A 12479-nucleotide genomic window follows, 5' to 3' on the forward strand; every position below is an offset into this window, starting at 1 on the left:
ATCCCCCCTCATTCTTGTAAATTCCAATGAGTACAGTACCAGTCTGCTCAGTCGCCCCTCATAAGCTAAGCCTCTCAACTCCAGAATCAACCTCGTGAATCTCCTCCGCACCCCTCTAGTTCAGTACATCCTTTCTCAAGTAAGGAGGCCAAAACTGTACACAGTACTCCAGGTGTGGCCTCACCAGCACCCTACACAGCTGCAACATAACCTCCCTATTTTTAAACTCCATTCCTCTAGCAATGAGAGATAAAATTCTATTTACCTTCCTAATTACCTGCTGCACTTGCAAAACCAACTTTATTGCGATTCATGCACAAGGGCACCCAAGTTCCTCTGCACAACAACATATTGTTTTTTTTTTAACCATTTAAATAATAGTCTATTTTGCTGTTATTCCTACCAAAATGAGTTAGGGTCACATTTACCAACATTGTACTTCATCTGCCAGGCCCTTACCCACTCACTTAAACTATCTATATCCCTCTGCAGACTTTCAGTGTCCTCTGCACACTTTACCACTTAGATAAGTGTCATCCGCGAACTTTAACACATTACACTTGGTCCCCAACTCCAAATCATCTATATAAATTGTAAACAATTGCGGTCGCAAAACTGATCCCTGACGCACACCACTAGCCACTGATCAACAACCAGAAAAACACCCATTTATCTCCACTCTTTGCTTTCTAATAATAATAATCTTTATTAGTGTCACAAGCAGGCTGACATTAACACTGCAATGAAATTACTGTAAAAATCCCCTAGTCGTCACACTCCAGCATCTGTTTGGGTACATTGAGGGGGAATTCAGAATGTCCAATTCACCTAACAAGCACGTCTTTCGGGACTTGTGGGGGGAAACCGGAGCGCCTGGAGGAAACCCACACAGACACGGAGAGAACATGCAAACTCCGCACAGACAGTGACCCAAGCCGGGAATCAAACCCGGTTCCCTGGCGCTGTGAAGCAACAATGCTAACCACTGTGCTATCGTGCCACCCACATTAGTTAACTAATCTTCTATTCATGCTCAGACCTGCAAGCATTCTGCTGATACAATCAGCCAAGATAGGGAATAATGAGGTTCCTATGCACACGTACTTTCTGGCAGAGATTTCTCAATTCTGGCCTGGGCTGAATGAACCTTGAAGTAGTGAAAGGGGATGTGCCTGAGGTGGGAGATATTTATGAATATAACATTTTTATGAATGGATTCTTTGGAATAGAACTCAAATTCTAATAGTGGTAGAGACATGATTCAAAAAGAGCATTGTTTTGAAAGGTTAAATGTAATATTCATTCCCAAATAGCACGGCATATATTTAAATCCTGTAAAAGATTTGATTCCTTGTCAGAATTATAATGCTCAGAGATTTAAAATGCATTTCAGAGGATTGTGCCAAGCATTATCCAGTGGTGTAATTGCTTTAAAAAACGGGTTCTGAAACGACAAAACATAAACTTATGATTTATTGTATCCGGATTTCAACTGCGTTTTTCAATTTTAAAAAAACTGTTCTTTTGGTCAGGCTTCCTTCCAAAAGTGCAGCGTTAACTCAGTGATCTACTTGGAGGTGGTGAAGCTCCGCACTCCCACGTGATGGTTGCCACAGCAATATCAGCTGTACGGCACAGACAGAGGCAGAATCGCACTGAATGACCTTGCTTTGTTCAAGTCCTAATGAGGCTCTGCTCACCAATACTTTGCAATCGCTGGCAAGTTTCTCCACCAATATTAATTTGCTCCAATTGAATCTGTAATCAAGCCCGAAAAGATCGTGCGAGGCAGGGAGAAAGGATAGAAGAGAAATAATATGAGGAAGGAGGGCACACAGTGCTGGAGAGCGAGTGTGTAAGCAACAGAGGTTCAATGAGAGAAACTAAAATGGAGAATAAGAGCACAGAATAGTTACTGGAAGACAGAGAAAGCAAGGGAATGACAAAAAACAAGAGCAAAAAAAAAACACAAAGTGCTATTTAGCCTGGACCTGATAGCTGAGTAAAATTGTTTATTATTTTGCCGTGGTTTGATATTTGAGGTTAAATGATAGCTCACAGTTCATCAATCTTACCCAAAAGTGAGGAGCATTCAATAACAGAACTCGGTCTACAGTAATTGATAAATAAGGTGCAGGCTTGTATGTCCCTCAAGGCAGCTACAGGCATTATCATATTACCCATAAATAATAGAGGCAGAAAATAATATATTTTAGTCATGGTGCTGTGCATTCTCCAAGTGGAGATGGGCTTTCCATAACCTTGAACTTACATGTTAAATGTGATTGGCTGGAGCATGTCCTGTGTGAGAACACATTTAACATTAGCTATTGATAGCATGTAATCGAGTTGATAGTATTCCCATTAATTTGAAACGTGTAATAACTTAGCCTGCATCATCACAAATGAAATAAAGTGGTCTATGCTTGTAGTTCAAGCACCTGCATCATGCACCATTCTAACACAACCGTCTAGGCAGGCAAACTATTCACAGACTTCTGGCCTGTTAACTAATGTAGGAGAAGGGATTGCAGAGCAGCCCTAGATAATTTATACCTGTACGGCTATATACCTAACCTCTAGCCAGCGCCTATGCCTGACCACCTTGCTAAAACGCAGCACAATGGGTGGAATTTTGTGTTCTTGTTCGTAACAGGCAGGAGCACAAAATATCACGTGGAGCCCAAAACATGTTTTATGTCAGTGGGGTTTCCTGTTGTGATTTTGCCCCCCACACCCCACCAGTAATGTAACAATTCCCATGTGAATAAATTACTATCTGATTATCATGCCCCTATGCATGATTACCCCTTCCATTATCCATTCACGTCGACATGAATTACGACAGATCTCCCACAGCGTGCACCTCCAGCCCAAAAGCGGCGTCAGTCCTGGAGTAATTCAGGACACATTAATGGGCTAGCACCAGTGCCAGTGTCCACCAGAGGAACCCAGGTGAATGCATCGCTCGGGGGGGGGGGGGGGGGGGGGGGGTCATGCCCTGACAGTGCCCCTTGCCAAGAAGAGGTGGTGTTTTAGGGGGTGGGAGGTGTTTCATGGGGGGGATGTCCAGGGGGAAGGTGTTCCAGGGGGGTGCTTGTTCCATTTTTACTTTTTTCTATCGGGGCTGCTTTTAAAAATGGCATCCCGATCTTTAAAAAAAACAAGTTGCTGGTGGGGCGGGCTGAAATCGGAGAGAATAGCTGTTGGGGCCAATGGCTTCAAAACCGTTTTTCCCGCCCGCTGCCACACTCCGTGATTGGGTGGAGAATCACGCGTTGGCTGAAAATCAAAGCCGGTGCCCAATGGAACGCCATGCTCCGCTGCTTTGACAGCGGCAGAATGTGTTCCATGCCGCACATCAGCATGGGCATGCAAAGTGTACAGTAAACGCCATTGGCATATCATTAACAGGCCCGGCCTGTCATTCTTCGGGCCTCCCGCGATGCCCCTCCTCCTCCAGGAGGAATTACTGATGGCGAGGTTCACTTGTGGTATTGAAAATCGGGAACTGGGTGGCATGTTGCTGAGGGAGAGAGGGGGGGACGCAAAGTGTCCAACATCGCTATAGTGTGTTGACCAGCTGTGCCACTGGCTGAGGGGCATCTGCCAGGGCTGGGGGGTGGGGGGGGGGGAGTAGCGGACGGGTGGCAAGGAGGCGAGCCATGGGGTTGGGGTGGCCAGGTATGGGACATCATTGTCGCAACCTGCAAGGTGGCCATGCGGCTACGCACGCCGCTGACCGCCCACTGTGAACCTAGCTCCACGGGTCATATGGGTGCTTCTCCTGGCTATCCCTCCGAGGTACCCTCTGGCCCCAGCCAACCCATCAATGGGATGGGAATGCTCCAGTGCAACCAGTGCCATCTACTTGGCTGGGATGAAGGTTGTGGGGAGTGGAATGCTTAATACTGCTCCTGCTTGTCAGGCTCTCCAGTGCCGATCCCGACCCCATCGTATAACACGCTGGCATGCATTGGAATTGTTGTAGTTCCACCTAGCACTGGTGCTAGCCCATTAATGTGTCCTGAATTACTCCAGGACCGACGCCGCTTTTGGGGCTGGAGAACACTTGCGATTCAGTCACGGCATCAGCACTTAGTCTCTCAAATAGAGAATTCTGCCCATTAACTCGATACATTGACTTACTCCAGAGTCCTGTTTAGTGTATAACATTGTTCATTATGTGCTCACTTAACATGCTTAAAAGCTTCAGACAATATTGAATGGAAAACCACCACAACCCATCCAGCTCACTGCTTCCAGAAACCATGTACAATTTATACTCACAGACATAAATCCTGCCATGGACTTTCCCTCCTGTTTTATCTTCTGAAAGAAAGCTCTTCCTAATTTCTCCCTGATTCCCAAGGCAGTTCGGCAACATGCCACAATATATACCCATCTCCAGTCCACGTTCGACGTCCAAAATCTGGCACCCTCGGGATTGAGAGCATGTCTGATTCTGTTTTTCCCAGGATTTTGGACATCAGGATGTGTCGAGCAATTGTCAAGCAACGGTAACATCCTCCACTTTTCATCATGTCCAATGACTTACAATGAGCAAAAGCTTGGTTATCCATGCTCTCCTTTTATCACAATAATGAACTGAAAATATTCTTACCCACTTGAAACATCTTGGACACTAGTCTCTTTTACATGATTGCAATGGCAAAAAACTGAGGAAATCACAATAAACACCAGAGTGTCTCAATCATATGGGTACAACAACAGCACTATCAGTGTGAGGGCAGCGATTGGGTGGTTTGGGTGGGGTCAGGTGTTTTGCACTGGACCAGGTCAGGGGTTGAACTAGATTTGTTGGATTAGTGGAACTGGATTTGTGTGCCACTGTAAACAAAGCAGCAAAACTGATAACTAGTGTACTTTGCCACCGAGAACTATGCTGCCTAACCAAATTGTCCCACTATTTAGACAATAAGTCCGAATTACATTTAATGAGCATCAAATGGAATATTTTCAAAAACGTCCAGTTTTTGCACAATTCTGGTTTTCAGACAACTGAGTCGAGATTTTCCTGCCGTTCACGCTGGTTGGATCATCCGGATCAGCCGATAGCGCACCCCCGCCCGTGAGTTTCCCGTTGGCGAGGGGTGCATTCAACAGAAAACCCCATTGACAAATGCAGGGCCGAAAGATCCTGCCACTGGCCAATGGCGGGTCACCTTTCGTGGCGGCTTGTGTGGGAAATCCCGCCCATGGACTTTGAACCTACGGTTACTCAAAACTGCTGAAAATTTGATTAACTAGTTGTTATCTGAATTTACACATATCCCTGCAAATGTCAATTCCATTCCTAACTAGATATTTATTCATCCTTTGATGGTGAAAAACTATTTACTGTTGAATCACCCACGCTTACTAGTAATCAGACTAACATAGCACCCATTTATCTATCATCACAATTATGGATCAAATCCCCAAATTACGTACAGGGGCATTGAACTTTTAAATAAGACATGGTTTTTTAAAAATGGGCATGTAATCCAATTATGTTTAAGAATGTAGGGCAGCACGGTGGCCTAGTGGTTAGCACAACCGCCTCACGGCGCTGAGGTCCCAGGTTCGATCCCGGCTCTGGCTCACTCTCAGTGTGGCGTTTGCACATTCTCCCCGTGTCTGCGTGGGTTTCGCCCCCACAACCCAAAAATGTGCAAAAGTAGGTGGATTGGCCACGCTAAATTGCCCCTTAATTGGAAAAAAATAATTGGCTAATCTAAATTTATTTAAAAAAAGTTTAAGAATGTATATTCAGTGACTGTCTGAATTACTCCCATGTGGATTATACTGAGATCTGAGGGACAATGGAATGTTACAGCCTTTTTCCAGACAGGGACATAACAAAGGTACGAAGCAATTGAACTGTCATCTCCTGTGGAGTTAATGGAAGCTGATTATCATCTCAGGAGGAATCGCATCCTATAAGCAATGTCCCAGATTTGTTTTGTGGGTTCTCCCATTGCAGGAGTATACAGGAAACTGAGTTAAAAAGCCAGCTGCAAAGCTGGTCAGCATGGATTGGTGCTGGTGTGTCAGAGTGTGTGACACAGAAACAAGGAAGGACAGCAGAGTCACCCCTGCTGCTCTTTGAGGCAAAAAGCCTTAGCACCTCTCCGATTGCTGGAAGAAGGCCAATCAACAAAGTACAGTTGGAAAGGAAGCAGGGCAACTCCTCACAGCTAAACTGCAGAACGCTGGAATCTCAAAAACAATTATTCAACTGCTGATGTCGGGGCTACTGGACTCACACATCTAAAACATTGGAACATTTCACCATCTACTCCGCACAGACAAGTCAAAGATGGATTTGCATATTTTAAAAACTTTTATTTTTGGACCCTCTTCTAATTTCTAATCTGTGTGCGTGCATGTGCATGTGTTTTATTATTTTCTCTCATTTTGGCAGCTAATAAACTCACACTTTCTTTGGCTCAAGAAAGCTTAGTTAACTTGGCTCCTTTAAAAACACATATGCATTGGGACTGGGAAAAGGTATCCGCGAGGGGAGGGATCCCTTTGGTCAATTGAGAGGATTGAATGAAGAAAGGGAACCACTGCATTCCTCCTCACCTGGGGTATAATAATTTTGGGGTATCCCCCAAAATTAGTGCTTCTGCCGAGATAGCTCCAATAGCACAGAGGGGTAGAGCATAACAAATTTGGGGAATGTCCCCCGGGGACCAGCCATAACAAATTGGGGGCTCGCCGGGATAATTCCCATAGAGGGACTAAGGGTAACAAATTTGGGAACCTTTCCTGGGGACTGGTCGTAACAGTATATCAATTATTGTATGGCTGGTTTAGTGCATTGCTGGTTTTGGATTAATTTGCATTAATTAGCAGTACAATTCATCATATTACTATTTTATCTCACTGCCTCCATGTCACAATGTTTTTAACATTGTGCACCTCTATCTGCTGAACAGAAAGTTAGATCCACACTGGATAGAGTGTCAATCCTTTCCTCAACACCTCAGCTTATTCCCTTCCCACTATTGAATGGTGTGGTGGAACGGTGTTTTGACAACCCAAGGCACTGCGTCGCGGAGGGAAATGACTAAGATTCCCTTTCAGGTGACTGCAGTACAAATTGCATTGACAATGGAAGTTAAGAAGGAATCACAGTAGCACAAGTGGATAGCAGTGTGGCTTCACAGCACCAGAGTCCCAGGTTCGATTCCCCGCTGGGTCACTGTCTGTGCGGAGTCAGCACGTTCTCCCCATGTCTGCATGGGTTTCCTCCGGGTGCTCCGGTTTCCTCCCACAGTCCAAAGACGTGCAGGTTAGGTGGATTGGCCATGATTTAGTGACCAAAAAAAGGTTAGGAGGGGTTATTGGGTTACGGGAGAGGGTAGAAGTGAGGGCTTAAGTGGGTTGGTGCAGACTTGATGGGCTGAATGGTCTCCTTCTGCACTGTATGTTCTATGTAAGAAGCAAAGATGAGGCTTTTCTCAAGTCAAAACAGGAAACTAAAGACTGCTTCCTCGTGGTTCTGGGTGAACAGCTCCTAAAAGGTGTTGATGATGCCTGGGAACAGGCCACTTGTCCACATTTTTAACAGGCAACACTGTATACATTACAAGAAGTTCTTTGAGAAGTGAACACATATGAATGTTGAGAAAAGCCAATAAAAAGATTTTCAAAAAAACCCACATATGAATGCGGCCCAAATGGTTGGAAAACGACCTGACTCCATCAGACTAAATACGTATGAATAAAATTCTGATCTCTTTGCTTCCAGGATCGGACAGATGAATGTGCAAGCAATCCCTGTCACCATGGCAACTGCAGCAGCAACACTGATGGCTACGTTTGTGTCTGTGAAGAAGGTTATTGGGGTGACAATTGTGATCAACCTCTGCAAAGCACTCTGGCCCCCAGCTGGACAGAATCCATGCTGCCATGGCAACCGGAGCCAGCCGCAACATCAATGCTGCCTAACGCAACCTCATCCTCGTCCACATGGCAAACAACTGTCACATTGTCCCCATGGCAGCCGGAGCCCGGACATAAAGTTGCAAACCTAACTTGGGATCTCAAAGAGGTAGGAAATGCATCTGTTACATTCAATATCCCTTCAACAATTTTGTCAGTATTATTCCTAAAAGCAAATTGTGGCCTGGTTGCTAAGTGGAGTAATGTTTCTCTGTTGGAGTTAGGGCCAATGCACCTGTTGGGTTCCTGTCCAAGGTATTGTACCTCATGCTGTAGAAGGGTAATGGTGTTCCAGAAACTTCCAAGACAAGATTGCAGTGAACTTACTGATAACTTTTGCATTATTTCAAAAATGAACATAATGGCCCAAAACCTGTGGGGCAGTGAACTCAGGGGATAGGCCAAAGATGCCCCTCACTCCCCACAATTCCCCAGTTCGGGGTTGTACATCAATTCTCTGGGTATTTACAGCTTCTGTTGGGCAATTGCCCTGCAATGAGATCCATCCTGAGATCCAATATACATCACAAGCTCTGGATGGATTCGACTGTCTCACAATAATACCCAGAAAATGTTAGAAGAATTAAAATCACTTCTAATCTCCGGTGAACTATAGTTCATCACCCCGCCCCACCCCATGGACTCTCCACACTTCCCCGAGCTCCCATGGGACTCCCTAACCATCCTCCCCACTGCCCCCTGCTGACCACCCGGCCCACCCACTGATCACCCAAATCCAACTGCCCACTGACTACTCAATCTCTCCCTATTGATCACCTGCCCCCCCCCCCCCCCCCCCCCCCCCATCCCCCGACTAATCTCCCCACAATACTATATTCAAAGCATGCAATTGGAGCCAAATGGAGGCTAGGAAGGCTGTGTAGAAGAATCAAGTGCCTTTCCAGCACTGCATGTGGGCTAAGATGAGCAGGATTGATGACTGCTCCAGCTAACCCACATCCTCCAGATGATCAGAACTACCCCAACAATACCAGCAGATGTCCCCCGCCATGATCATCAACCTCCTGCTGACATCCTACTCTGTGCACAACCTGTGTCCAGCCCTTGTCCAAATTCACCCCAACCTTCCAAGTCAAGCCAAAGCCACCCCACTTCCCCCACTCCGTGCAATCCCTATTCCAGCAGCAAGAAACCGCCAACAATCTGGGACTGCAGCCTCTTCTACATTGTTCCCTGGAGGCAGGTCTGTCAGTCAAACTGCTTTTTGGGAAATAATCCTGAGGCAAAAGAAACACTTGGAGTGGAGTTAAAACTCCACAGGGTTTGGACTATAACTCTGCAGCCCCTCATTCCCCAGCTTGAAAATCCCAAGTAAGTGAATTCTAATCAGTAAGTGCATTCCAATCACACAAGCGTGTGATTGCAATGCACTTAACTCTCTTTGATGTGGTTGATTAGAGTCACTCACTTATGAAGGTTGATTAATGAATGAAGGCTGCAGCTGTTTTGTAGAAGCTGTCAATCACAGCCCACTACTACAAATGAATGAATGGCTTGCAGCTAATGAATCTGTAAGGTTTAAACACAGGTCACAGTTGGTCTCTTTCCAGAATAGACACCTGGTGCTTCCAGGTAAATGTTACAACTTTAAGTTCAGTCACAGCCCCTGTCTGGACTGCTCTTTAGCTTCCAGACAGGGGTCTTTTGGCTGTGGGGGTCCCTCTAGTTAGGGGATCTCTGTGGGGGTTGTTTGAGGTAGGAGGTCCTGTGAGCAGTCCCTCTAGTTAGAGGGTCTCTGTGTGTGGGTGGTTCCTTTAGCTAGGGGGTCTCCCAATTAGGTAGGTCCCAGAGGGGTCACACTACTTAGAATGTGGAGAGTAGCAGGGACTGGCCAGGAGGTGGGCTGTGGGGTCGGGGTGGACGGGCACGGAACACTATTGCCGTAGCCGGCAAGGCAGCCATGCAGCTGTGCACACTGCTAACAGCCCACTTTGAACTTCTCGCGTGCTGTGGGTCGTATCGGTGTCCCCTCAGGGCATCCCCCCCCACCATTGGTGCCCTCTGGCCACAGCCGACCCATCAGTGTATGCGCATGCTCCAGCACAACCAGTGCCATCTTGTTGGCTGGGATGAGTGAGTGTAATGTGTATGTGTGGCTGCAGCTTGTCAGCCTCCTGGTTCAATGTGGTGCCAGTGCTAGCCCCTCCAGAGTAATGGAATCCGTCCAGGTGCGGCGGCAGTTTTTCTGTCGTGAAAGTCCGTGAATTCTGCGTTGGCATGAACACTTGGTCTCAGAATCCTGCCCCCGATGTTTTACAACGATCATTGTAGTGCTCCTAAAACAGAAACAGAAATTATTTGAATACATGTTGAAGGCTGAAAGTTATCAATTTTTTGGGGAAGCCAAGGCACTAATGATGCCTTTATCTGCCCCACTAAGCTAGTAATAATTGTAAATATCCATTGATGGAGAGACACGCAGTGATAATATTCAAGAATAATAACTTTTGGTATCGAAAATACAAAGACCAGGATTGACTACTGTTACATTCTGTATGTCATGCAAAGAGCAAAGGTATGGCGGTCCCACACACCTGGATTTCTAACATACATGGTGCAAGATTTATTAAGTGGTGTTTCTCTTGCAATCTAAGATGGAGGACTGAAGCCTCCGCAAACACTCTGCAGACACCACGACAGACAATTTCCTCCCACAAGTTCCAAAAGACGTGCTCTTGGGCGAATTGGACGTTCTGAATTCTCACTCTGTGTACCTGAACAGGTGCCGGAGTGTGGCGACTAGGGGATTATCACAGTAACTTCATGCCAGTGTTAATGTAAGCCTACTCGTGACACTAATAAAGATTTACTTGATGGGCCAAATGGCCTCCTTCTGGACTCTAGGGATTCTATGATTTCATGATATTTATTGAGAGAAATTTTTATATCCAAAATTTAGTCATTGAATTTAAATTCCACCAGCTACTGTGATGGGATTTGAACCCTGGTCCCCAGAACATTAGGCTAGCCCTTTGGATTACTAGCCCAGTGACATTACCACTATGCCTAGAGATTGGACATACTTCAACCACAATGTACCAGTGGCATGAGCGTATATGGATTCCAGATACGGGAGCGCTGATCTTGTGAACTGTTCTCCATTGAATCCATAATGTACAGAAGGAAGCCATTCGGCCCATCGGGTTTGCACCGGGTCCCTGGTGCTGTGAGGCAGCAGTGCTAACCACTGTGTCACTGTGCTCTGTTCTGGGTGGAGTTGAGTTTCTTCAATGTTGTTGCAGATTATCCCATCACATAGCTGACTTGTCCAGGCACATTGCTGCCACTCCTGGCAGGCTGTCTGAGTGCTTTCCTCTCGGAAGAATGTCCTGAAGGGCCAAACAGGGCTCTTTCCTTTATGCCACCTCGTGCAACAGTAGCCCTATTTCAACAATGTTTGGGTCTCCATACCATTGAGACTTCATAGACAGCAAAAAAAAGTAGCAAAATCTAGTTTGTCCTAGCCTGACTGTTAGTGCCCTAGATACCATGCCCTCAATTGGTGAGCTTCTCCTAACTGGGTAAATTAAAATCCCATTCTGAACAAGTAATCAGGTCAGACCCTGAACGATTCAGTGGGGCCAGATATATATTATTCAGAGGTGGACAAAACCTACCTTTATACTTTATCAACAAATAATTGTTTCTGTCTTAAGTTAATCGCACACCACCGTGTCCATTCGAGTGTCTAGACATTTCCCTCTCCTGTACACATTTGCCAACATGGGAGAAGATAAACTACCAAGAGTACTGTTAACGTCTGTATCGCATTAGGACATTAAAAATCAGTTTTACGCTCATGGAGTAGGGTTGATTGCAGTTCCTCTGTGCTCAGTAACATTTTTTAATGTAAAGGAGCTGGGTTCGAGGGAACTGACTGCTCCAGGGTATTCCGTGGAGCAATTTTCAGCTTGTCAGCCAAGCTTAAACCCACCACCCGTCATTGATACCACCTGCTTTTAATTTACGGTTTCTAGAACGGACGGTCGATTGAGAAAGTCAGGATGGTCAAGATGTGGGCAGCACTGTGGCGCAGTGGTTAGCACTGCTGCCTCATGGCGCCGAGGTCCCAGGTTCGATCCCGGCTCTGGGTCACTGCCGTGTAGAGTTTGCACATTCTCCCCGTGTTTGAGTGGGCTTCGCCCCCACCACCCGAAGATGTGCATGGTAGGTGGATTGGCTGTGCTAAATTGCCCCTTAATTGGAAAAAATTAATTGGTACTCTAAATTTATTTTAATAAAAATAGAAAGTCACGATGTAGCACAGGTTGAAAATCTACCCAACTAGATCTCCTGTTAACATGAAATATGTGGAGGTGAACTCCTTTCCATTTCGTAATGTGAATTGCCGGTCTGGATTGTGACAGTGACAGCAAGATAGGTAAATGGGGGGTTGGTGCACACAGGTTTGATCAAAACTTCCTCTGAATGATTTTACACATTGTAAAAGGGAGAGCTATTACACAACTGGAGAAACCAGCCTCTGATTGAACAAGCAGCTC

The 12479-nt window shown here is 45.9% G+C and overlaps 1 protein-coding gene across 1 annotated transcript in view; it reads left to right on the plus strand.

The window, feature by feature from the left end:
* dner (delta/notch-like EGF repeat containing) overlaps positions 1-12479 on the plus strand; it is a 331812-nt gene that overhangs the window by 151057 nt on the left and 168276 nt on the right. The window contains exon 2 of the mRNA XM_038816147.1: positions 7763-8065. Coding sequence (XP_038672075.1) covers positions 7763-8065 — 303 coding nt within the window. The remainder of the gene's footprint in view (positions 1-7762; positions 8066-12479) is intronic.

The sequence above is a fragment of the Scyliorhinus canicula genome, chromosome 13 (genome assembly GCF_902713615.1).
Source record: "Scyliorhinus canicula chromosome 13, sScyCan1.1, whole genome shotgun sequence".
NCBI classification, from domain to species: Eukaryota; Metazoa; Chordata; class Chondrichthyes; order Carcharhiniformes; family Scyliorhinidae; genus Scyliorhinus; species Scyliorhinus canicula.